This window comes from Poecilia mexicana, unplaced genomic scaffold (genome assembly GCF_051168715.1).
Source record: "Poecilia mexicana isolate PSO_F unplaced genomic scaffold, ASM5116871v1 scaffold_20, whole genome shotgun sequence".
NCBI classification, from domain to species: domain Eukaryota; kingdom Metazoa; phylum Chordata; class Actinopteri; order Cyprinodontiformes; family Poeciliidae; genus Poecilia; species Poecilia mexicana.
In genome coordinates, this window is record NW_028263389.1 from 14,735,213 (window position 1) to 14,762,280 (window position 27,068).

The 27,068-nt window shown below is 38.5% G+C and overlaps 2 protein-coding genes across 2 annotated transcripts in view; one reads left to right on the forward strand and one right to left on the reverse strand.

Moving 5' to 3' along the window:
* dnajb6b (DnaJ heat shock protein family (Hsp40) member B6b) lies at positions 1-26,480 on the forward strand. Its single transcript, XM_014998708.2, has 10 exons — positions 1-157; positions 6,539-6,651; positions 9,235-9,344; positions 10,782-10,835; positions 11,059-11,163; positions 15,607-15,741; positions 15,884-16,031; positions 16,589-16,659; positions 23,303-23,461; positions 25,232-26,480. Exons 2-10 carry the CDS (start codon positions 6,587-6,589, stop codon positions 25,339-25,341), a joined length of 957 nt encoding a protein of 318 aa, XP_014854194.1. The 5' UTR covers positions 1-157; positions 6,539-6,586; the 3' UTR covers positions 25,342-26,480.
* The window catches only part of LOC148153410 (uncharacterized), a 440,640-nt gene that overhangs the window by 289,138 nt on the left and 124,434 nt on the right, over positions 1-27,068 (reverse strand). The window lies entirely within an intron of this gene.

The window sequence follows — 27,068 nt, forward strand, 5'->3', positions numbered from 1 at the left end:
GCAGCAGTCGCAGCTAGTGGGCAAGGCCAAAAAACCTCCACCATCATTATTAACCAGCTGCCGCCGACTGCAGCGACAGTTTCTGTTCTCAGGAAAAATATAGTCTGAACAGCAATAAGAGAGAGTGGGCATTAAAGTGGACATCTTTGTTTCAGAGGTATGTATTGTAATAATTACCTTGTTTAATTTTTTACGGAACATTAAACGCCGTAAGGCTGGGATCGGCCTCTGTAAAATCGGTTAAAACCTGCCGTGCCGCATAGAGTCATATTGTGATGGTGTGTTGTCCTCTGTGCTGTCGTTGATAATATACTTAAGTTATTAACGCCTTTTTATGTCCGATTACGCTTTAAGCCTGCACCCATAGAGGCGGTTTTCGAGATCGTCGTGGGGGGTCTTCTACGGTTTAGCAAATCAAGCTAATGGCTATTACTAGCCACGACTGTTAACTAAATAGCATTAGCTGTTCTACAGTTAGCTAGTAACTATCAGCAACTGTTTAAACTGTGTTTATACGTAGTGTTTGTTGCGCTGGTTACGAGAACCTCAAGTTCATGCTTTGTCTCATAATGTCCTAAAATCTTGGGGTAAAGCTATTGTTAGCAAGATAAGGTCCACAGCCTAATGTCAAAGTTACCATGACTTTACTTTTTGAGGTCGTTAAAGTTGTTTATTTTTAATTGGTGTGTCGCAAATAGTTTCTGCTGCAAAGTGCGTTTCAAGCCGAGAGACTTTCTAGAAGTTTCGGTATCTGATCGACCGCATTTTATGTGCTACCTCGCTATTTTAGGCATGTGATTGGCCTGTTTGTGCTAATTTTCAGAAAACCTGAACATACTCAGTAGTTTTCCATTTGATATTTAGTGATTAAAATTACTATAGGTGAACAAGGATAGTTGCTATTGGTGACAAAGTCCCGGGTGGGGGGAGGGGTTGATTAAGTTTCAACAAATGATAGTGATTCATCAACTCTGAATTTATCATTTAATCTGTCAATTTATTTTTATTAATCGAGTATTTTCAATAGTATCACGGTATATTCTGGTTTTCCTCTTCCTTCCATAATAAAAAAATATTTCATACCAATCCTTTCTATTTGGGGCATCCATTTTGAACCATTTCTTGCATTGTTTTTTTCTTGTATCAAATGCCTTACGATCCAAATAAGTGTATTATTTATGTTTGCCTACAGAGAAAAGCCCCAAAAGAGTTGATCCCAATAGAAATATGGGTGTAACAATGAATTGTCATATGATTATTTATTTATTTTTAGGGTGTTTACAAATCCTAGGAGCTGATATTTGGGGCTTGTTACCTTTTCTAACTTTTCTAATTTGCGTGGGGTGAAACAAAAATTGAGCAACATTTCTCATATAAAAATTGCATACATTGAAATGAATTCTTATGATTCCATTGTTTTTCTTCTTCTTTAAAATAAACGTTTCTTATATTAATGGGATTTTATTTGTCGGGTATTAATGCAGGACTGCAAATGTTTTCATGTGAAAAAACATTTAAAGAGTGCTTTTCTTATTAACTGGTATAAATGGAAAGGGCAAAAGATAAATTTCCTGTGAAACCTTGTTTGACCCAACTGGAAAGTTGAAATTGTCAAAGAGATGTGCAATAATAATAATTTTTATTTATGATTCCACTGCCATATCGAATTAAGATCTCAAAGGGCACATTCACACGCTGATGATGGCAAGTTACTAAATTGTAGCCACAGCTGCCCTGGGGCAGTTTAAATGCCATTTTGCGCCATCAGCCCTTCTGGCCACCACCAACAGGCGAGGAAGGTGGGTGGAGCGGGAACGCTATGATATTTAAACCAGGGTTCTTGGAACACATTATGGCAAATTTATTTTCTTGTGTTTTTAGCAAGTTATTGTGTCACTTTAATATGTTGAAACCTTTTACCTTTTAAAAAAAAACAAAAACAAATAAATTGTTCAATTGTCCAGCTGCTCACTTAAGTTTTTCTTCAGATCTATTTATGTTTGGATAGAAAATTGCTTATGAAGTCTACAGTTGAAATGCAGAGTTCACATAAGTCCCACTTAAATGACTTTGATAGTCATTTCCTTGTTATCACAGGCAGTAAAACCCTTTACTGAATTTTATGTGTTGTTGCATGGCTTGTTTCCTCAAGGCCTGAAACTTTCACATTATGTGCCTTGTGGTTTTTGTCAAATTAAGTGATTTGATGATATTAATAATTTCATCCACATGGATGATACACTGACGCCACAGTTAAACGGTGAAAGTTAAAGGCAAAATCCAGCCCGAAGGAGTTTCTCTCTCCTGTTTTCTCAAGCTCTCGTTGCCCGAATCATTTCAGGTGAAGGGCGTGGGGTTTTATTGTGGTGCTCTTCGCAGTCACCTGGTTTTCTTCTCTTGTCAGCTGTGGTTTGTGTTGGATCTTCCCTGTTCCCTGTCGGGGTTTTTTTGTGCGGAGCTCTTGCCTAGTCGATGTCACATTTGCTGTGGCGTTCTGGATGTTTTCAAGCACAGACGAACCTCCTCTTCTAGTTGTTTATGAGGTCAGTCACGTTGTCGGAAAAACATTAGGAGTTCGGTTTGAAATCTTAGAAACTTTATTATTAAATTAAAAACTTCCATGTCTTTGTGGGGGGGAGAGGGGGGAGGAATAAAATGCTCGACTCTCATCAGATTTCTTAGTCTCTTGATAAAATCTGAAAGCCACCTGCAGATAATTAACTTGGGATGTTTGGATGATAATGTTGGTCTGTAAATGGCTGATAGGGACACAGAGTAGACACAAAGGGTTGAGTCTTATCTATATTATATTTTTATTGACGTTTTATAGACCTGAGCAGTCATTTCTATCAAGAGAACAATGTTACAGATAAAATACATTTAGTTTTTGAGAATCTATTAAAAGAAACGTATATTGGGAAAGACTTGCAGTGATGACAAGTGGTTGTAACATGGACTTGGATATCTCCCAGTCACATGTTGCATTTCAGAACTAACCAGATTACTTAAAAAAATAAATAAATAAAAATGGAGAGATGGCTTAAATGGGAAGATTAATAACTTTTATGTAACCATCTTAACACATTCAGTGTTTCCAGATTTTTGAGTTTGTAAAAAAAGTCTTGCTCATTTAACATTTGTGCTCCTAGAGTTTAGAAACTCATCGACTGAAACAAAATAACAGTGAATTAACAAGTCGGAATGTTACAAAGTCATTTTAATGATTCTTTGGCACTTGCATTGTTTTCACTTGAAGGCAAAGTTGAAGTACTGACTCAAATCTTATTTTAAGAGTTTTAATGTAACTTGTTGCATAATGTCACCCCTCAAAGGGGAAACTCATTTTGGCACACCAGCGTAACTCAGCTGAACAAAGTCTCGAGCAGATGTTGTTTTAATCTCTTGCTGCTCTACAAGCCTGTAAGTGTTTGATTCACATTTCGGTGCATAAAATGAAGAACATTAAGATCGGACCATGCTGTTGAGTTCCCCGGTGTGAACTTTCTCCCACGGTGCAGATCTCATGAACATGTGAAGATGTTGTTTTTAATTGACTTCTAACATTAACTCATTTCCAAAAAAAAAAAAAACCAAACATCTAATTTGATTTCTTTAAATTAAACATGATTGATGTTACCGAGGTTATATTCTTAATTCCTATGTCGTAAACGATAGCTTAAACATTTGTGTGTTTCATTTTTAACCTTGTTTCATCTTAATTTATTCAACTTTACTTCTTTATTTCATTTTCACTATCTAAGTTTGGATTGATAACATTATATGTTTTTATTGTTCTGTTACTGATAAAAGAAAGTCTAGAAGTTTCTGTTGGAATCCTTGTCAGCTCATTTCCTGCCATACATGTAGGGTGTTTGTCTCCAACAAAAAGTCTTGCCTAAAAACGGTTTCGTCCAATGAGGTGAGGGGCAGTTGCATGACGGTGGATAAAGATGTGGCTGTTGTCCACCTGGTAATGGAGATAAGTTCAGACTTGGGGTGTGTTCTTTTTTGTTTTTTTGTTGCCGTGTCTATATAATCATGCGATCTGTGTTGTTCGGGGCTCTTCTACTGACTGTTCATGGGTGAGATGGGTCTCCGAACGCTTTTGCCTTTGACTAAAAACAAAGATGAATCGTTCTCTAGTTATTGGAACGGAGTCTCATACTTTGATAGCAGAAATTTCCACAACGAAACGCATAAAACAATGTGTTTATGCAGTGTCAGATTTATCCGTAAGTAAATCTGAAGGACTCGTGTGTTTTTTTTTGTTTATTTTTTACCAAAATTGCAATTTTTAAATTTTTATTGATCTGAATTCCCCTTTTTTCCCCTCATTCCAACCATATTTAACCCAGAAAGTTTGTAATTCAGTGACTGAAAACAATTGAGTAAATCAATAGTTAGTGGTTCACATTTACAGTTGTTCAGTATAACTAAGGGCTGTGCTTCAGCAGAATATTAACGTTAAATGCTTTTACCAAGTGTTTCAGAAGTGTAACATTATATACAAAACAAATAATTTTTAATTTTTTTTCTCCACATTTAAAACAAAAAAAACTCGCAAACATTAAATCCTTGCGTACTTTCATAATGGACAGGAACTTTGTTCATTTTTATTTCTTCCATCTGTCACTGCAATGAAGTACCGGTACCTGATTGTTAGTGTTTCTGTGTTTAGCTCTTATGTTCCTGCGCCAACGCTCCTGTTTTTTTTTTGTTTTTTTTAAATGCTTTTTTTCCTTTTCATTTTTTCCTGAAAAAGCCTAGGCTGAGTCAGCACACTAAGCAACAAAAGCGTTAGCAGGCGTAACTCTCTTCACAGTGAAAAATGCTTGGTTGGTTTAGGAATTCTCAGATTAGATCAATCTGGTATTCATGGATTCTAATCCAGTTTTCCAAGCCTTGCTCACAAATATAGGCCTCGACTAGAAAACTAAATGGATATCGCTGGGACTCTGAAGAAACAAAACAAAATTCTGAAGAAAAAAAGTCATTGTTGATGGATCTGCTTTGTATCTGACTGAAAGGAATCAATCTACGTAAAATGCTTCTTTCTGTATTATTAGGCTTACCCTCATCATGATCAAGTCTGTTTAATTCATTCTGGTAAAGCATAACTAAACAAATTAACATGAGTAATCTAATTTCCTTGGTCTGCAATGCCTAGTATTTATTAAATGAAATGTATAAAAAATATATTTATAGTTGAAACCTTCTGCAATCTGAATAATTTGAAGGACTTTAGCTGGAGTTCATCTCAGTGTGATGCTACCCGAGGCTTATATCACACCAAGTGTCCAAACATATATGCAAGCTTGGAGTCGCCGTTTTCCATTATACTTCAGCATATTGTGGTTTAATGGATCTGTAATGGCTACATTCTCTGGGGAAAAGCTACATTTAAAGGGACAAGTCTGTCTTACAGGAAAAAGAATCACTTTCTGGGTCATGTCTCCAAATTTAGATGGTCTATATTAGGACGTGAAGGTGATCAGTGTTGACTCTGATTAATGTTTTATCAGTAGATGGTAAGTTTATCTGACAAAAGGCAAGAGCTCAGCCTGAGTGTGCACCCCGCTGCAGCCGCCGGAACGGGGAGGTCAGCGCCTGGACTGTTTTCCGAGCTGGAGTCGGTGTTTGGCACCGACGCGTGCCAAACGGCCCCCGGCTCCCCACAAATAACCCAAACACAATCTAACGGCAAAGGCCACAGGTTATATATAGCAAACAAACAGAACACCGTGCGCCCATGTCCGACTCTCTGGGTTGTTTATCTTTTGACGATTTCTTAGAGGACATCTTTCATAATCAAAAGTGAGTTTTGGGGGTTTGCCTATTAAGTGTGTGGTTTTCACATCTGTGGAAAAAACACACATGGTGTGTTTTTTTTTTTTTTTTTTTTTTTTTTTAGGTTAAGGTTTTACTAAACTTGAAAGTACTTTGTCATGTGTAAACTGTAGCAGCCTCATAAAGTTAAATCTGTCCCAGTTTTGTAGTTAAAAATTTAAGCACTTTGTATTGCCTTGTTGCTGAAAATGCGCTATATAAATAAAATTACCTTTACCTTTAAATATAGATTTACCACCATGTGAGGGAAGCAGATTTATGTGCTGGTTCACGCTGAGTGAAAAATCTCAATCTGATAGTCTCTTGATTTGTATCAGACTTGTCTTGGCATGTTTTTTTTGTTTTATTTTTTTGTCAGGAGTTTCATAACTCCTTAATTTATGGCTCTACAGCGAACTTCAAAAATTAAAGGGAAACATTTTTCATAGTCTCTTAGAGCCTCAGGCTTGAAGGATGTTCTCAGTGGTGTCATTTTGCTTGGCTTCCATTGGCAGCTAAGCTGTCATCTTTCAAGCGAACAGAGCAACAGCGTTGGGTTTTTCCACCCTTTTAAAATATGCTTCTTCTCTCTGATCAGGAGTGTAGGAATCCTGCAGGTCACACATGACTTTGCTCTTTTGCTTTATTATTATTTTTTTTTAGCTTGATTTAATCACTTAGTTCCTAACAAAGCGTATTTCTTCCCACACAGGCCAGTCAGAAGAGCCTGAAGTAAATCAGCACAAAAACAGACAGAGCCATGGTGGAGTACTACCAGATATTGGGAGTCCAAAAGAATGCATCGCAAGAGGACATAAAAAAAGCGTAAGTGCTTGCGTGTTTGCTGCTTTGTATTGTTTGTTTTTTGCTTTCTGCTGATGTTCCAATTTGTCAGCCTCTTATTTAATAAGGAAATAATGCAGCAGGAAAGATGAGGAGTTTTGAGTGACCTACTGACCAGTCCAGTTAAGGAAAGAAATAAAACTTGGTCATCTGCTAGAGATAAGGATGGAAATTCATCTTTACTGTGAAAAGCTTGACGAAGTGTAGGTCTTTTTTTATTATTTGTTTTTAGAGCAGTGTTTGTGGGGTTGTAACAGGAGTCACAACCAGACAGTTGCCTAAAAAAAAAAAGACTGTGGTAGTAATTTGCATGTTTCCATGCAAAGTTAGAGAAAACAAAAGCTGCTCCCGTCTACTATGGAGCAATGTCTGCCGTTTATTGAGAGAGAAAACGAGACTTGCCTGGGTTCTGGTTTATTTAGTGTCTTTGCCATATCGAACATCAGTTTTTATAGTTTATATACCTCGCAAATTCCAGTCCGGTCTGTACCGCAGATCATCTTGGACTCGTCTCGGAGTTTATTGAAGAAAAGCTGATTGAATCGGAGCTCGCAGCTTGCATGATATTTTGAAGACATAAAATTGTGACATTGTTGGGATATTGTTTAGAAATAAGGAATCCACATCAGAATGACTCCACCACTCTTGTTGAGGTTCAGGATTTGGTCACTCGGATCTTAATCAGGTTGGAAATGACGTGTTTGATGGTCAGTTAAAAAAAAAACAAAAAAAAAAACTTATTGGATTATTAGGAAAATCAAGTCGTCATTTTGAAACTGCATTTCTAACAAAATTTCGATTAAACTTTTTTTTTAATAAGACCAGAAACTGTTTCATCCTTGCTACATGACATTTCTAAGAGCAACTGTGTTTCTGCTGCTGCCGGGCTTAGAAACAAACGGCTGATGCAGCGTAAGCCGCTCTGCAAGGCCCACTCTGCTGGTCAATGCGGTTCAGTCTGTCTTTGTTAAATCAGCTCGGGAAGGGGAGGGGCGCCGTCTCTGTCCATTTGGGTTTGGCGTCGTCATGGTCACTGCCTCCAAACAACCCCCCCCCCCCACCACCCCCCGACGTGACCGTGCGTTTCTCCACAGAGGGATGTATTTTACACGTGTGACAAACGAAGTCATCTGGTTCTTAACTGGGTTGTATAATTATTTGAGTACAAGTCTGCAATGAGCAGCAGTAAGAAAGACGGAAGGGCCGTGTGAAATCTGTACAGGTCGTAAATTAAAAGGTTTTGTGGTCTGTGTGATTTTAGCAGTGTTGTGGAGGAATTTTGGCCTCCTTATGTTTCCAACATTCCTGTAGCTCATTGAGGTCAGAACGCATAGAAGTTTATTTTAGGGGTTGAAGCTTGTTTTTTTTTGTTGTTTTTTTTTCTTTTTTCTTTTTGAACCGTCCTGGAACGGAGTTGCATTCAATATCAGATGTACCACCATAAAGTAAAGCATCAAATAGAGTGAAAGCCAAAACTGCACATCAAGACAACCTTGTACGCTTTAATCTAGACGTTGTGTATCTGCGCTGTAATGTGTTCTTTAGATGGGGAAGAAGGTTTTCCCTGACAATCCCTACAAGACTGAACAAGTTATACATATTTAGTCTTCATCCAACTGTACTGTCTTGGACTTTTAGCGTTCTGATGGAGGCATGTGCAGGTTAAGCTGCATTTGTTTTTTTGTTTTTTTCTGAGTGTGTGTGTGTGTGTGTGTACTTAATTGGAGCATTGTCCTGTCTGACCTCAGAGTGAACTTGCTTGTACATCCACTCCTGGAAACACTGGCACTCGTGAATAGCCTTTTTCATTAAAGAGCCAGAGATCCCAACTCGTCTCAAAATTTTAATTTGGGATTGTTTGGAATGACAGATATGTATAAAAAATGTGTTCAAATGGAAACGAGGGAAAAGAGCAAAAAACTACTTGTCAAACAAGCAATATCAGATAAATGCTAATATAAATTAATCTTATACATAATGTAACTGTAATAATCTGTTGTTTTAATTTTCTTTAAAATGTCAGTTCTGTGATTTTTGACGTAGATGTTATCATGCAATACTTTCACCCAGTTGTTTAAAAACTAATTGCCTCATAAAAATGTGTGTTATTTTCTTTGAAGTAAAATCTTACGACTTCTGTTTCTCATTTGTTTTTTGAGGACACTGTAAGAGAACAAGAGTTTCGGTTTCATGATACAAGTATCGGTTTTAAATTCAATATTAAAGTACGTTATGTATGAAAGTGACGGTAGTATGTGTACCTTTTATTATTATTAAATTCAAAGAAGTGTGTAAAGTAAATGCTGGTGGCTGATGTGTTTGTAGACCAAACAAGGTGGGAATTCTTGGTTGCGATGCATTCAGTGGATAAACTAAGTGTGAAAGTGGTCAGTTCTCATCTCTGGCTGATTGATTTCTATACCTCAGATACAGCTGATTGTCCCACCTCTGTATTACTTGTGTTTTCTTCTTTTTGTTTGTTTGTTTGTTTGGTTTTTTTGGCATATTTGTGTATATATGATATGCTGCTTGCTTTAACTGTGTTGTTTCTTTTTCCCCTCACAGTTATAGAAAATTGGCATTGAAATGGCATCCTGATAAGAACCCAGACAACAAGGAAGAGGCAGAGAGACGATTCAAAGAGCTGTCGGAGGCTTATGAAGTCCTGTCAGATGGTAAGATGGGTCTATTTTAACTTCAAATGTTCTGTTTTTATCCCTGATATGTTGACTCTACCCTCTCTGATTTTTCTACTCGTTATTCACATTAAGTGGTTTTGTTTGGGAGACAACTGTTTATATGTTTTTTTTTTAAAAATCTATGTTTTAAAGTTTCTTAGTAATGAACTACAAGTCTCTTTTTTTTTTTTTTTTTTTTACAAGTTTTTATGGAAAGCCTCACTTCAGTTTTGTAGGGAATACAGTTAAGTCTTTAGTAATTTGACTTTCAAAAAAAAAAAGTTTGTTCTTCAAAATGAAAAAGGGGTGAAGAGCTCAAGGACTAAATGAACACCCTGCAGGGTGAAAAGGGGAAACAAAAGACTCGTAAATCCCTTTCAAGACAACATTCTGCTTGTTGCAACTCTACAATTGTTATATAAGGTTGCTAACTTTTCAAAAGCATAGCAACACCTCTCTTGGAAAAATGCCACCAGCAGTCAAATTGTTCCTTTAATTCCAGTTTGCACTTTCAAGAGTTATACTACTATTGGTTGGTTGTGAAGAACAGAGGGAATCCAGTTGTAAATGTCGCAGTGGTGAAAGAAGATGCCTGCAGCGGCAGTTCCTGTGTTTTTTGTTTTGTTTTGTTTTTTTTCCATTGCACCATGTCGGACTTCTGGAATGCATATCTCATTTTTTTTCTTCTTTTTCTTTTTTTTTTCTCTCAGAAAAGTCTATGATTTTCCTCATTTAGTTTGACACAGGCAGTCTGACAGCTATGTTTGGCTTATGAAGGTAACCTGTTAAGCCGTTTCATAAATAAAACATCTCTGGATGTCTCACTCGTGTCTGGAAGTGGCAGAATAACGCTGATGGACTCTATGGCTTTTATATAAACCTCAAATTTACAGATTTTGATTTGTTAAAAATAAAAAGCTTTCACTATTTGCTAAATATAAAAGCCTTTTATAATATTGGTTTGCTAAGCATCAGAACTTGTTGGATGTTGTGCAATTTGATGATTTGTGAATGTGTATAATAAAACCTGCTGTTCCCAAACAATCCAAATGTTTTCCACCTAAATTACCAAACAGGAAAAACTGCTCCTGTAAGTGTTTTACCAAACGGGATTAACTGGAGCTGCAAGCAAGCAACATTTTGTACGTGATTATCAACAAGGGATTTTAAGAAGGAAAATTAAAAATATAATCATGATTTAACCTCAAAAGAAGAGATGGTTTTGTCTTTTTTTATTTTTTTTAATTTGCACTGCTATGAAAGGCATTCATATTTTTCTCGTTGTGTAGTTTGACATGATGTTAACCTTTTTAACAAAGAAAAGGCAGGTATCCAAAATGGTGGGGCGGGGTCGATCCAAAATTAAGTCTTGCAGGTCATATGTTAAAATTTTCAGTTTATCTTTTCTCACGTACATTTTTTTTTCTCTCCCAGAAAACAAAAGGAGTCTTTATGACCGATATGGAAAAGATGGCCTCAATGGAGGAGGTAAGAAAACGTTCAAACAGGCTGAGGATCCGTCGGCGTTCTAGACTTAACTGATGACATTTACCCGTCATGACGAAATAAGACGATTATTAGGAGACGTATCTCTTTCATCTCAGTTCCTTGTTGACGTACTGACACGTTATATTTGCAGTGATGTGTGTACATTGTCATGCAGTTAAGTCTTTTTTCTTTTTTTTTTTTTTTTTTCTATAATGTTTTACAGGAAACCATTACGATAACTTCAGCCACAGTGGCTTCACATTCCGTAACCCAGAGGACGTTTTCAGGGAATTCTTTGGCGGGAGAGATCCGTTTGGAGATTTGTTTGGTAAGGCCGCCCTACTCTGCTCTGCACGCACACACACACACACACACACGCGTCATGAAACGCTAACATGTTTCAGAAGTTGGGAAAAGAGGCTGTCTATTTGCATCTGGGAGCTATAATTACCTTGTAAAATGTGTTTGGTAAAAAAATTTTAAAAAATCAACCCTCCAAAAAGTTTTTTTCTTTGTGTGGAGAGCAATATGTTCTGTTACCTAATTAGTTTGCCCTCCCAGCCAGGCTTTTTCCTGTGGTGTTTAGTGCAGCTCTAGACGTAGAAGAAAAGTCCCGGTGTTAATCCCTCTGCCGTCCACTCAACACTCTTCCCAAAAAGATGTCCTCTGCCAATGAAGTCTCATGTAGATCCACTGCTGACTTTGCTTTCATTACATAACCTCCTCCATTTAGCAATTGTTTTGACCTTTCCTGTAACACAACCTTTAACTTGCGTTAAAAAGTAATCGGCCTTTTCCCATTTTAAATGGCGAAGACTTTTTTTTTTTTTTTTTTTTTTTTTTAACGACAGGAACTGTAAGTTTGCTTGCTGATTCCTCTCCGTACAGATATTTCCTTTGCATGGGAGTGCATTTCCATCATGTTGACAGCTGTATCAGATCTTATGTAACCTCCAAAGGGACTGTAAATAATGGTTCTGGTTGGTTTCTGTTGTATTTGTTAAAGTATGTCTCCTGATAACAGTAAGAAGGCAAAGTATCAGAAGTTTTATCGTTTTTATAGCACATGTAGTGCTTCTTCGGGGGCGTCTGGGTTGAGCAGAAGGCTGATTGCATGTTGTACTTCACCTCGTGTTACTCTAAATAAGGAGTTCAGACGCAGGCAGGGGATGGATTGGACCATCTACATCACTCAACTGGAATGCATTCAAAAATAGCTTCCGTGTTAAAACAAAAGCAGATGCAATAACGGCAAGCGTGTCCTCACCTCCTGCCTGAACGGACGTGGAATACACCGATTCAAGATTTTTCCTCCTTTTCGTGACGTTACAGTTGTTGATATGGAAAGGGTGGCACGGTGGAGCTCGGCTGTCGCTGTTTACTTGTAAACAGTGACCATAAAACAAGATGGCCGGGTGGAAGAGTGAGATTTAGTTTCTGTTTTGACTTTAAATAGCCTTTATCACATTTGTCTGACTGGTAAACAGAGCGATACATTACCTTGGAAAAGTATCCATACCTCTTGAACTTGCTTAACAAACTTCACAAAAATATGTGTACTATGTCCTGTAATCTAATTACTTTTATTTGTTTGTTTTTTTTTTTTTTAAATGGAGTGCCTTAAATTCTCCTAACTAGTTGGTACAATCCACCTACGGGTGTTTTCTGAGCTTAGGTGATACTTAATTCTGGCCTTTGTTGAAAGAAAACAATACGAACATCTGTTTGCAGGATACAGAGTGGAGATGCTCTGGTCAGATTAAACCAAATGATGAATTGCTACCCTTAAACGGAAGTCCAGGAGGCACGGGATGTAACGCGCAATATAGAAAATAAATCTAGCAACCAACAACAAGCACAAAAGTGACTTTTATTGCTTAAGTTAAGGATTTCACACGGCTTAACAAAAAGTGGAAGCGATCCAACTTCAAGGTCTCGAAGGCCAAACCAAACAAAAAACGCTCCCCTTTTGTGTGAAAGTAAAAGCTTTATCTGTAAAAAAAAAACACATGAGTACAACGCCTAAACTCCCTGTTTGACCTAAAAACAGGGGGGGAAAAACAAACTAGTTTAAAGAAAACGGCAAAGAACCCATGTTAATATCCCATCTAAAAGTGATGTCTTAACTTAAACATTTATCCAAACAATATCTAATCGCAGTATTACTCTAAGTACACAGGATTTACTTCAATAGTCAATCAAATCACTGATGTCAAAGGGGAGAGGGTGTGGCGCTGGATTATTGAAGCGCTTATCCAGTCGCTCCAGTTGTTAGTGATCGTGAAAATTCATGCAAAATCAACAAATCTTTTTCTTTTTTCACACTAGTGCATAGTTGTGACTTTATTGCAAACTGGGGGGTGGGAGGGGATTATTTTTCGCACCTTGCAATAAGATATTCTTGGAACGGGTTTAATGACGAACAGTTAAAAAAAAGAAAATTCCTTGTTAAAATATCAGCACAAAATCAGTGATTTTGATTGCAAGAAAAGGTGCTGTTAATGCAGTGGTTTAACGGAGCATTTTACATGAAAGTCAAAATGTTGTGTGCTGCAACAACTGCTGCATAAATACCTGAACACACCATCCTGATGAGCTAATGTGGTAGGGGAAGCGTCATGCTGTGGTAACGCTTTTGAGTGTCGAGCCAGTTGGTCTTAATGAAACTCCATAGAGTGACTTAAAGCTTCTCAGCTCAACGTACCAATGGCAGAGAAGCAACTTACCATTCCAGGAAATCAGTTTATCCTCCGTCATCAGTGGCTATGCTAACTGTCTTGAGCATGTATGGCAGGCTCCGTTGTGGGGAAACTAGCTGTAGCGTAGCAATGATTGGTTGTTTCTGACCTAACGGTTTATTTATGCAGATGGCAATAGGACCACAGTAAGAAGGCAGAGGAGCTCGATTTTTATCCTTATCTTCACATCATCTCTTACTCTGTCACAACATAGTGACCGTTTCAACAAGTATGTGTGTGTGTATATATATATATATATATATATATATATATATATATATGATTTTTTTTTTTATAAAAGCTACATACTGCAACTTTAAGTCTTTTAAAAAAGTGAACATATCGTTTCTCGTGCCAATTTTTACAGTACACAAAGTTCAGTTGGCATGTTTAGAAAGAGCTCAGTCAGAGAATGTGTTTGTAAGTCCCATCCAGCCCTCTGCTCCTGAGGGTCCAGCAGCCTGTCTTGCTGAGCAGCAGCTGGTCCTGTAGATCTGTCACTCAGCCACATCAGAGGGACTAGCAGCTTGCAGGGAGGGGGTGTAGTGGCTGCAGTGTTCCCCTGGGACACGGACTCGCACCGCGATCCGGCCAAGATGTCTGCCAGGAACAGCAGACACTTGTCCTGAAATGAACATGGGATGAATCAGACTGGAGGGGGGGGGGAGAGAGAAGAGAGAGAAGAGAGGAGAGAGAGAGATCAGCTGACTCTGCTCTGGGCTCCTCGCTTGTTTCACAGCAGAAATTTGACAGCAGCTCTGTTGGAGTTTGCTGCATTTCGACTTATACAAATGCTTGTTTGCGTTTTTTTTTTAACACCATTATTCAGTGTGTAATTTGCAGTCTCAATCCACATCTGCATTGATGCCCTCAATCTTTATTTTTTTTTTTTTTTTAGTACAGCCTCACTCTTCACTCAGATTTCCAAAAGCTGAATCACAGTTCAAGTGTTAAACAGCATTCCTTACAGCTTACATTCCTCTTTATTTTTCCACTGATGCGTAACTTCTGTGCTGAATCTCACCCGTGTGCGCTCGGAGGGCCACTTCTTGGTAAACAGAAACACGGGAGACTTTTATTTTAAGCTTTTCTCTCAGAGGGAACAAGCACATCATTCTTTCTTTTTTAAATGCACCCTTGGTACGCTCAAGGTTGAAGGAGGAGTCTTCTTTCAGTGCCAGTGATTCCAGCCTTATCCTGCCAGGGTGACCCAGATCGGCAGCACACAATTAGCAGAAGCTCCTCGGGGGGGTGACAGCGGCTTTCGGATGAAAATGGGTTTGCGGCACTTGGACGGTTTTTAACAGATAACGTTGTTCCAGAAATGACTAATAAACGCTCTGCCACCAATGAGAGCCTTTCTCTAATCAGTTTCTTGAGCCTTTTTTTTTTTTTATTCAAGCTGAGGCCATTTTCTTCAAATAAAATCCTCGAAATAATTCAACATTGATACTCGGTTTGGAAAAGTGTTAAATTTGGTCATATTTTTCTAAGTATTGATTAAATACTACCCTTCCATCAATCTGTTCATCCTCTACTCCTATCTATTAATATATGAATTCATTAATCTCTCCATTCATATATTTGCCCAACAATCGTTGTGTCCATACTGTCATCAATTTATCGGCTACCCATCTATCCCTGAATATTGCTCCAGCCATCTTGTCATCTATCACTTTTATTTATATATATATATCCATCCATTCATCATCCAACCATCTATCAATCCATTAAACCATATCTACCCCATTAATCAAGTTTTCCCTCCATTTGTTCATTATCTAACCAGCTGTTTATCCATCCACCACTCAACTTGTCGTCCATCCATCTTATCTTTCCATCAGTGGAAAAATACTTATAAAATGTGTTAAGATTACAAGAATATACAGAAATTTAAACGACTACTAAAGGCCACACTGAAAGTGAGACCTTTAGTAGTTGAAGAACCAAAGAAGGAAATCTGACGGTGAAAAACACTGCAAGAATTTTTGAAATAAATACCTCACCGTGGCAAACTCTGTTTGCTTTTGCAGCTGACGATCCCTTTGACGATTTCTTTGGAGGCCACAATCGTCAAAGAGGTGCGCACAGGAGCCGGATGGGCGGGTCGCTCTTTGGGTTCGGCGGCTTTCCAGCATTTGGGCCTAGCTTCTCAGGGTTTGAATCAGGTCTGCACATCCTTTACGGTTTTTGTGATTTACTTTGTATTTTATTGAAATAATGGGCATTTAAAAAGAATGACATTGTCTGTTAACTGAAATTAATACTTTTTTTATTTTTTATTATATTTTTTTTGTTGCCATTTATTAGGTTTTAGCTCCTTTGGCGATATGGGTGGCGGAGGATTTACTTCCTTTTCTTCCTCTTCGTTCGGAGGCAGCGGAGGAGGGATGGGCAACTTCAGATCTGTGTCGACCTCTACCAAGATTGTCAATGGCAGGAAAATCACCACAAAACGGTATGAGCGTTGAACTCGTGGGTACAGTACCTCGGAGTACATTCATATTTTGAACTTTTCTAAATCTTGTAACGATACAAAGAGACTTTTATATTTTTAAGATTCAAAACTTGTCAGATGAACAGTAAGGAAACATGTTTTCCTGTACTTTGATGCCAAACATTTAAAATTTTGGTATAAAAATAAAAAAAATTAAATGAACCATGAAATATAAAATTAGAAATAAACTGTCCTGAAATGTAAACTGTTCAGAATATAAACTTGCATATGCATTACATTAGTTGATATGATCACTAAATGTGTTAAAATACAAAAAAAAAAAAAAAAAAAAAAAACAGTTGCATCTGCTGTGAAAGGTTGTGCTACAAAGTCTTGACTCTGGGAGTCCACACTTTTCAGATTTTCTCATGCTATATGAAACTCATACATAATCAAAATCTGAAAAGGATTATTAAGTGTGACTATTTTTAGAAGATGTTTTATTTTCTGTAATTGTTGCTCCCAGGTTCCTAAAGAAGCTGCTGTCTTTCTGTGTGTTTGTGTGTGTGTGTGAACAGGATTGTGGAGAACGGCCAGGAGCGGGTAGAAGTGGTGGAAGATGGTCAGTTAAAATCCCTTACAGTTAATGGTAAGGAGCAGTTACTAAGACTGGATAACAAGTAAATATCTCGCCACAAAATATGACCAACATGCAATTGTCTCATCTGGAAGAAGAAAAAAAAACAAAACAAAAAAAAGTCTCTTCTCTCTCTGTTCCTCCTGCATCTCATTCCCAAAGAAGAATTTTCTCATGTTAGCTTAGTTGCCAGGGAGAAGAGAGAGATGTTTTCAGTATTTGTATAATTGTATTTATTCCATTATTTAGGGGGACCAGCTTGCTGGGATTTGTTTTTATTTTCTGAATTTATTGAATTGTACTTTTCTGCCATAAACGCTAAGTTGGCTGTGTGCTGTATTTTTTTTTTTTTTTTTCCTCCTTCATTCAGGGTGTATATCGTCTTTAGGTGTTGTGGCAGAAAAAAAAAACAAAAGATGCTGTATGTTTAACTTGCGCATGTCATTTTTGCTCCCTTTTATTTGATTAGTTTAACAAGTGAATGAGAAGCTTAACCACCTCACATTAATGTCTTTAACATAAACTCCACTTTGCTAACCTGTTGGCTATTGTTCATGCGAGTGTAATAAGATTTGTGTTCATTAATAAATTAATTATAACAACATGCATATTTTTGCTCATTTTCTCTGTTTGGAAGCGTGTTTGGTTTGTTTCTGCATGACAGAAGGAGGGGGCTACCTTTATGATTTCACATTAACTGCTTCGCCGGCTCAGACCGCGAATTAAAACGGCGACACCAGCTAAAGGGGAATCGCTGAGGACTCTTTGTTCTCCCCGCAGCTCAGATTCGATCAATAAAGTTTTAGTTTGTGAAACGTCATGGAAACCCCACCGCCCTCATCTGGCGTCTGTGTGCGTTTCTTGTGGCTTTGAGTGGCTTTGAATCATCTCTCCTCGTGGATGTGCGAGTTTACCCGCTTAACACGGCCGATCGCAACCGCACTAAAAAGGAACCACGCCGGCTGCTTCCTGTTGTACACTCACTCACTCACCACCCATCACACAGCTCACCGTGTGTATTATGTAACTTACTAATACCTCAGTGACTCACATTAGGGTTTGGTGCCTGTCTGTTCTCACTCAAGTAACCCTTGTCATTGTTGGATGCGTCTTCACTGGAATTTCATCTATCTTCAATCTTGGAGCTTTTTTTTTTTTTTCCCCTGTTCCCTGATTGGTATATTTCCATTGAACAAGTCGGCTGATTTTTAAAATGTCCCCTTCTTATTCACAGTTCTGTTGGTTTACAGCGTTTACTCACCAATAGAACCCATTAAATGCAGAGACACTTAAGTTTTTATGGTGATTGCTGCTAAAGATGCATCACCAGCTGAAGCCTCCGAATGTTGAATATCCCAGGATCTCATTAAAGGAGGAGAAAATTAAATTCCCTTAAATATCCAACCAGAATTCCACGTTTTATTAAAGGTTTAAGCATTTTTGAGGTCTGTATGTGAATGAGTGTGGAAAGATTTCCTAAATGTTTTCCCTGTCTCTTTCTTTGTTCCTCTCTTCATCCATCAACGTCCGTCCGTCTCTGAATTATTCATCCAACTGCCCATGCGTCTGTCTATTCTTTTGTCTACTCTTCATCGCTTTGTTCAGTTATCTATCTGTCCCATCCATCCTTCCATTATTCGTTTATCTGGCTACAGATTCATCCTTATTTGTCTATTATCCATGTCTTTATTCAGCCTTCAATTTGTTTCCATTATTTCACCCATTCATCCCTCCAACCATTGTTCATCCATCTACCAATTTGTTTTTATCGGTTATTCATCCAACCTTCCACTTATTCTCACATTATCTGTCTATTGTAATTTTCTCAATTATCCATAAGTCCATCCATCCCCTTGTGTCCTGTCCTCTGTCTTTGTTTTTTTTTTTCCTCTAGGTTCCAGATTTAAAGCCTGATCAGAATGAGCTGGAACTTGGATTACAACCCTGAAAATCTTAAACCAATTTATCTACTTTTTTTTTTTTTTTTTCACATTTTCCCTCAACCTGATTGCAAAACAAAAAAAATATCCAAATAGGACTGCTACACACATTTAATTTAAATTAATAAAACAAATCAGCTTGGGTAAAGAAATGGTACGATCCGTCCCATAATGCTTTACTATAAAATCCTTTCAAAATGATGCATCTGGTCATGAAAATTCATTCGTTTCTAGACTAGACTAAACCCCCAATGTTGCTGATTTGCTGCTTAATCTCTTTAATGTCTTGTGAAGTGTAAAATGAAGATGTACACGAGATAAGACACTACAGGAAATCGTAGCATTTCCTGTATTAAACCATAAAGCTGGAGTCATGGACACTGCATTTGTTTTACAGCTTGCTCACAGGAACACACAGAAAAACATGAGTGTTCCTAAAGGAATGTGCTCAAGGCTAGTTTATTTGAAGAGGGCCCACTTCAGTTTTTGAGACATGTCAAGCAAAGGAAGCGGTAAAATCGGGGTGAGGCCTGCAATGAGTCAAACTGAATCTGCAGAGCTTCCACTTGGATTTCTAACTTTTTGCATATCTGATTCCAAATGTGTCTGGCAGAGCTGGTGCTTAGATTAACACACAATCTATTTCAGTTTGACCTCTTTAGATTTCTCTTATGAGATTAACTACTAGACTAAAAGCTTTCAATTATAACCCTTCAGGTTGGCTCTGTCGCCTCTTTCCCGTCAGTATAATTTTATTTAAATGTGACGTGGTTTTTTTTTTTTTTAACCCTGTATTTTAGTGCCCCAGAATCAATCATTAAAGAGATGGAAGAACGACACAGGGTGTAGGTGTCGGATTTGTTGTGCAATAGCGCCATCTTCTGGTCTTCTCAACCTTCCTCTCAATTTGAACAGTATTACCATTTTTGGTGCGTTTAGCATGTTAATAGAATTAGAAATAAATAGAAAATGTCGAGATCCTTAAGGATATGTATTTTCACTCCACTATTAACATTATTTTGAACTTCAAAATAAGTTCAAAACAGCAGAATTGCGTCGCTTCAAAACTTGAAGATGCTATTTTGACTTCGGTACAATATGTGGTTACTTTAGCCACCTCTGGTTATTTCACTGAATAAAATGCGAACCTCTTGTAACCAAAAATGCACAACATTGAAGCCTAAACAGTTTGTTAAAGTGAGACTATTTTCGCTAGAGTCATAGGCAGAAAATGTAATTTAGAAATCTGATGTTTGTTGTTGGTAAACAGAACACAGACATCCGCAAATGTTCATGAAAGAGGACATAATAGTTGATAACATAATTATTACAACAAATATTACTGATTGGGGAAAAAAAATACAATTTAAATGTACAATCATAATACATTTATTTGTTTAACGTAAAAACATTGGGAGGTTTAAAAGTGTATCTCTCGTGACCACTAGATGTCATCATTTGTATGCAAAAAGAAACCAATCCAAAACAGGCAAAACTACCATTTAGGAAGAGAAATCACAAAACCCCGAACTCGGCTGAACTCAATTTACTACGGAAAGCAAGTCTGAAGAAACACATTTTCAAAAAGTGCTTTAAAAGTGTAAGCCAATGTCAGTTAATTAGGTACAAAAATTGCTAGTCTTTTCTTCAGCAAAATAATTTTTTTTTCTCCTGTGCATAGAAAAACAGTAACCAAGAAAACTCTTGCTGCTCTTGCTATTCCCTCTTCATCCATCTGCTCCAGTATGACACACACGTCTGATTTGTTGCACCGCCCCCGTCCTCGCCTCACCTCGCCTCACCTTATACCCCCCCCACACACACAGCCTTTTCCTCCCACAAACACACAGAAACACAGTCTGCTTGACAGCTTAGCACGACACCAGAGCCTGCAGCCACTGGCTATTTTATGAACGATGGGAAAAGATAAGCCGCCTGCTTCTCCTCGGCCGTGTCTGAACAAGGATTTTATCTGTCAGTGCTCAGCAGTGGGGTCCCCGTCAGCACGACACCAGACATCCTGAAACCCAGCGATGGCGGACTGTTGAATATAATCTGGCTGCAGTTGTCATCCAGGGTTAGCCCTCCTTTGGAGCTGTGATTTATTTCAGACTCTTTCAGTCCATGATTCAACCTCCAGTCTGCTGCGTGTAACTCTGTAAATGTCTCTCTTATAGATTTAGTGTTAAGGTGCAACTTGGTGTCTGTGTTCATGCCTGCATTACGGCTGGCCGCGTTATTTAACCTGGAGACAAATGACAGGTGCTCTCGGCACAATAGCGAGCAAATGAGACATCTTACTGCTTGAAGGGTGTTCACTTTTTAAATAAAGTCTTTGATCCAGAAAATAATAGACCACTTATTTGAACATTAACTAAAACCCTCATTATCGCTTTAGCTCTTTGATATTGTCTTTGTTTAATTTGATTAAATGCTGCTGGATTATGCAACTTGGTAGCAGAAGAAGAAACCCTATTACCGAGGTAGCAGGATGCCTAATAGATGCAAATATTGATCCTCAGGAGTGGAGGAGGCTGGAATGAAGCAGGCAGCCTTGAAGTCACAAACGTTTTTGGCTTAATCCAGCCGTCCAACGTCACCTGATGGGATCGTGAAACAAATATGGGTTGGAATTGAGGAGCAAGCCACCAATTTTCCTGCTGTCTGGAGGTCCACTGAGAGCCGCTGTCTCCTTGTAGGGTCGACTCTTGGTTGTCCCGTTTAATAAGCTGGTTTGTAAACTCTGAAAACAATAGGCTCTCTGGTTTGAGGCTAAAAAGGCATAAGTAACCTTAAAGTGTGAGCTTTTTTCATCGAGAGGATAAACACATTTTATGTGGATCGTTTCAGAATAAGTAAGAGAAAAAAATCCTTTTGTGAGGAATAAATCAGACTTGGTGTCACGATGAATGACCTTGGGTAAAACGTTTTGTTTAAAACCTGGGCATCATGACAGTGTTTTGCTAGAACTGAAAACAAGTTTTTACCTGAAGCACTCAAAAAGGACATTACAGCCCATTTGGAAGACACATTATACATTCACAAGCCAGCTTCCTTTGTATGTTTCCTTGGTAGAAAGCCGATGATTTTAGATCATCTTGGTGAGGTGAAAACAACATGTTGAAGATAAAAAAAAAAAACTAAAAAAACCCCGAAGACTTTGGTGACTTAATGTGGTATTGCTGCCAGTTCCAGCCATGCTGGCCTGCGTTTTTTTTTTTTTTTCCCCCAGGAACTGATGATCCGCTTTTTATGTTCAACCACAGGTCAGATAATCACTGCGTGGACAAAACAACTTGTTAACACCGGGTAAAGTGGTTCTGGATAGAAGAGTAGCCCAGATAACATGTCGCATCCAAAATGGGCAGAAAAAGATCTCTCCAAACGTAAAACATGCTGACCGTTGAAGCAGACTGGCCACAGCGTCAGAAGACAACAGCTAAAAGCAGGAGCCTCAGGCTACAATTAACACAGGCTCGCCAAAATGTGAAAAGACTGGGAAAAAAAAAAAAAAAACATTCCCAGGTCCGATGAGACTCAAGTTTTAGCAGCAAGACTAAATGGTTGAATTAATCTTGTATCAACATTTCATACTGGTGGTGGAAGTATAATGGTGTGCCAGATATTTTTTTGGCATACTTTGGACCTTTTACTACCAGATGAGCATTATTTACACACTACAGTCTGAGTATTGCTCCTGTCAATGTCCATCCAGCCACAACAATTATTACGTTTCAACAGAACAATGCACTGGCACAACACCTTGATCATCTCAAGCTGGTTTCTTGAACATAAAGATAAATTCTTCTCCAAGAGGCCTCCATGCTTGATTGCAGTTGTTGCTGCCCAACCAGTTATTAGGTTTAGTGGCCAATCACTTTTCCACACAAAGCCAAGTGGAAGTGTAACAAACATGTAGAAAAGAGGGCAATCACTTTTCGTACCACTCCGTTGACACAGCAGAGGTTTAATCATGCTCTAGACTCTGCTGTGTTTTATACATGTGTTCATGTTAGTTATATTTCTTTTCCAAGCTGGTGCAAACCCTCCTTTAATGGGACCGGTTTCAGGAAGGCGAGCATCTGGCTTCCTTTCTTCTCCTCGGCGCTGCCTTAATTACACAACACAATGGCGATCCGATCTGCCTGTAATCTTCTGGTATAATAACCCCTCCATCCCCCACCCCCACCCGCCCCCAACCACAGCCACCTCACACCATTCCCTTGCCTGCCACTAATTCAATATAAATGTAAATTACCTAGAGAGAAGAATAACCAAATCTCATTTTATTTACATGACTAATCACAATCAAAGTCAGGCAGATGAAAAATGAATGAAATATGTGCCTGGAGTTTGATTGAAGGGAAGGGGTGAGAGTGGAGGAGGGGGGTCTGTTTACCTTAAGGGTACCTGGTTTATATCATCTCTGTTTTTTTTCTTCTTCTTGCTTACATCAATATACCTTTCGGACTCACGCCTAACTTGCAGTAATATAAGTTTGTATCTCTATTCCTGTGTCTGATTGTATTTAAACAGCCAAGGGCATCAGAAGGCAATATGTTTTTCTCTTTTGCAACAAACACATCTCATGTCAAAAGGGACAGGGGAGGAGGAGGGCGGGGGGGGACGACTTTATGTTGAACACCTCGGGCAGTCCAACCAGACAGCGATAAGCTTCAAGGTGTGATTCATTCCCTCTCTGCTTACACCCACAGATATCGCCCCCCAAGACCCGTTTGAGGAGGAGTTTCGCAGCCGCAGACAAAACATGCTCCCCGGTTTGGGCCTCCACCAGCGCTACCTGAGGAACTCCGCCCAGAACCCCTCCGAGGAAGAGGAGGAGCACGGCCCGCAGAGCCAGGGACTAACGAGAGGTCCGCCCTGCTGCCACTGCAGGCCTGATTAATCACCCACACACAAGAGCTCTGCCTTAAAGACTCCTAATGAGCACGGCTAATTGTCTGCTTTTGTGCCTGACGGCCTCACAAAGCACAGTGACGACGTCTGATTGGCAGATGTAAACACCGAGGACAGAGATGTTCATTAGCCAGCTCTGTTTTACGTCGCCGTTAACGACCAGAGGTCAGAGTCGGCCCCCTGTTTTCCTTCACGGGGTCAGGAAGTCAGGCACAAAAGCTGAGCAATTACACACGGCCGCCGAGCGTTTTTTTTTTTTTACATGCGGCGGCTTCGTTAGCCGAGGAGGGAACCTTTAATTTCAACGTGCATAGTTCCTGCCGAGATACAAACAAAGAGCCTGATTCTCAGTCGCGCTCTCTCTGTCTTCTCAGGGAGATTTTAACTAGCATTCCTGTCTGGAACCCGGAGAAAATGAGGGCAAAATCAACAGCGAGGTCTGACGAGTCCCCTCCTTCCCTCCCCTCCCCCCCCCAAAAAAAAAGAATATAAAAAATGCAAAATTACAAATTTAACAAGCTAAACGTGGTGCAGTTTACTAACAGTTCATTAATCATTCACAAAACCATGTCGCCATGCTGCAAAAATATTATGGATGACCTATGGTTGCTTTGATGAGTCATATGTGTTCTGCAAGATGTGGATCATCTGGGGGGGAAAAGCTGCATCTGGATCACCGATGCAGTTCAGTTTTTTGGATAATGAGAATAATTCCAATTAATAACTGTACGTTCTCAATTTTAGCACTAAAGAAAGACCCTCATAGTGCGATTAAAATGCAAGAAAATGCTTCCTTCAGTTGCAACATATGCATTCCTGTTTCCAAAATTATCCAAAATTATAATCTTTTTTTTATTATTATTAATTGCCAGCAAATTACTTGCAAACATATTCATCCTACTTTAACAAATGTCAGTGTGCAAGATTTTTTTTTTTTTTAAATTGAAATATATGATAAATGGTATTCAGCTAGTTTCCCTCCAATACGCCGAAATAAAATATAGAGTAACAAACTGCATGCAAAAGTAGCATAACTAACCTCAGTGTAAATACATTTGTTATATGTGGATCTCATAAACAGCATCATGAAGACCAATAGCCACAACAAGCAGGTCATGGATAAAATGGCTGAGAAAAAGGCATATATATGTGAAACAATATTCCAAATCGAACAATTTATGGCTGTCCGTCTCAGCTGATTGGCAAAAGAGAGAGGCTGTTGCAACTCTGGAAAAACAGCAGAGAAGAACATCTGTTAAAACTTGAAAATGGATCCTCACAGATTTCCTCATTTTCAGTCAATTATTTTGAAAAAAAAAAAGGAATGGGCAAAAGTTTGAGTTTCTGAAAAGCAGGTAGAGACATTCACTAAAGGGTTTGCCGGTGTAATTGCAGAAAAAGGTTTTCTGCAAAATACTCGAGGGGGCTGAATATAAATTAACCACATCTTTCAATCTTTTACTTGTAAAAAAAAAAAAAAAAGAAAGAAACATCTTGAAGACTCAGTGTAATTTTTCTTAACTTCACAATTACTCTCTGTTTTGTGTTACTCTAGCACATAAAGTCCCAATAAAAATCAGTTAACGTTCGTGGATGTCACAATAATTTGGAAACTTTTGGTAGGTGTAAACCATTTTGGGGTACGCTGTTTGTAACGGGGTAGTTTAAGAGTTATTAAACAACGCCCTCATTTACTGACACTATTTTTCTTCTTTGCTGTTTTGTAGGACATGTGGACACCAAGAGGAAGAAACTGTGGCTGAAGGAGGCGGAATCCAAAAAGAAGCGAGCTCCTCGGCATTTCCCTCGTTTCAGTGGCTTTGGCACCTATTTTTGAACAGTTCTCGGTTACATTTGGCAGATGTGCCCTCAGCTGTATGTGGCATTAGTTTGTTTCGGCTAAAATTCAGAGACCCTACTCCTCTGCTGCTGCGTCATAGTTCCGTTTTTTTTTTTTGTTTTTTTTTTTTCTATTAGCTGCAGCAAAGAGTATTGTGTCTCTCCTGCTTGTATTAACCAAAACCATTCTCTCCAAGTCCTCCGCTTAATATTTAGATTTGTACAGCATTCATTGTAGTTTACTGGTTGGCAGTGGTGGTTCTTGCATGAACGGAGCCCGAGCTGAGACCCAACCAATTAAAGTGTGGGAAATCATCTATATTCTGAGATAGAGTAAATTGCAATGGATTTCCACACAAAGCATGTAAAAGTCTCCCATTCTCCAGCAGGAAGCAGGAGACACCAGCTCTGAATCGAATGTGTACACGAATAAAAGCAATAGAAGACTTGTTCAAGGTGCAACTGCGAGATTTTCAGGTTTTAATTTAATGCTATGTTTTTTACCTGATGGTTGTGTGCTCCCCTTTCCGACTCAACCCTAGGCAACTGGCCATGTGGCCCACATCAAAAGCTTTATATATATAAAAAAAAACATGCATGGGTTTGGCCTTGAAGATTTGCAAATAAAACACACACACAACCAAAAAAAATAAAACATCTAAATGAATCTTTTCTGATTGAGCTTTATCGGTTGCTTTGTGCGTTTTTGAAAAGATACAGGTGGAAGGAGAATGACAGGAGCAGCTCTGTTTGAAATTAGCAGAAAGTTTCTGACACTGGACACAGCATGTGAGAGTCAGTGAAGGTCAAACCATGGATCCATCTTTAATAGGAGACAAAGAGGAAGAGAGAAGACTGGAAAATGTGAGCGGTACAAAGGCTTAAAGCTTTGGAGAGTGTTAGAAAATGATTAACTTGTTCAGCTCAGTTGAATCACTTTTTTTTTTTCCTCAGCATGAAAGGACACGATTACCGCTCTTAAATGCTACTTTAGAGAATTAATTGTTTGTGAATTCATTGTATTTGTAATAGTTTTCTCTCAAGAAACGTTTTCCTCATTTGATGACTCCTGACAAATCCAAGAGAAATGTTCATTTTTTATGGACTCTCGTGATTAAATGCTTAAAGAAAACATAACCTGAGTTTTTTGTTTTTTTTTCTCATGTTTTGGATAATTGTTGTAACTGAAAGACTTAAAATGACTCATTGTTATTGTTTCTGGCAAATGCCGACATATTTTTTATTTAAGATGTCCTAGTGCATCATGACTAGATTTCCTTTGGAAGTTAAACAGGCCCACAGCATCATTGGTCCTCCACCATACTCAACAGTGGAGATGAGGTGCTTTTCCACAAACTGATGCTTGATTTTACTCCGCACTCATGGTTACTCATCAAATGCATCAAGAAACACTGTCTTGTGTTGCAAAACAACTGCTGACAAACTTACTGAAGAGGAAGAGCTGAACCTCAGGGCCGAGGCGAATTGATCAACATTTTCATCGCTCACATATAATAATGATACTTTGGTAAAAACAAATCCATTGCACAAATAAATCTTAAATAAAAAACTAAAATTATGCAAACATTGCACATGCCATTTAACAGCATATAGAACATTAAAATTTTGTGTTTCGGGCACTTTCAAGGTTTTGATTACAACTAGTGCCATCAGGAAATCTGTGAATTTCACAAATTTGTTCTTAATGAAAGATTGACAAGAAGA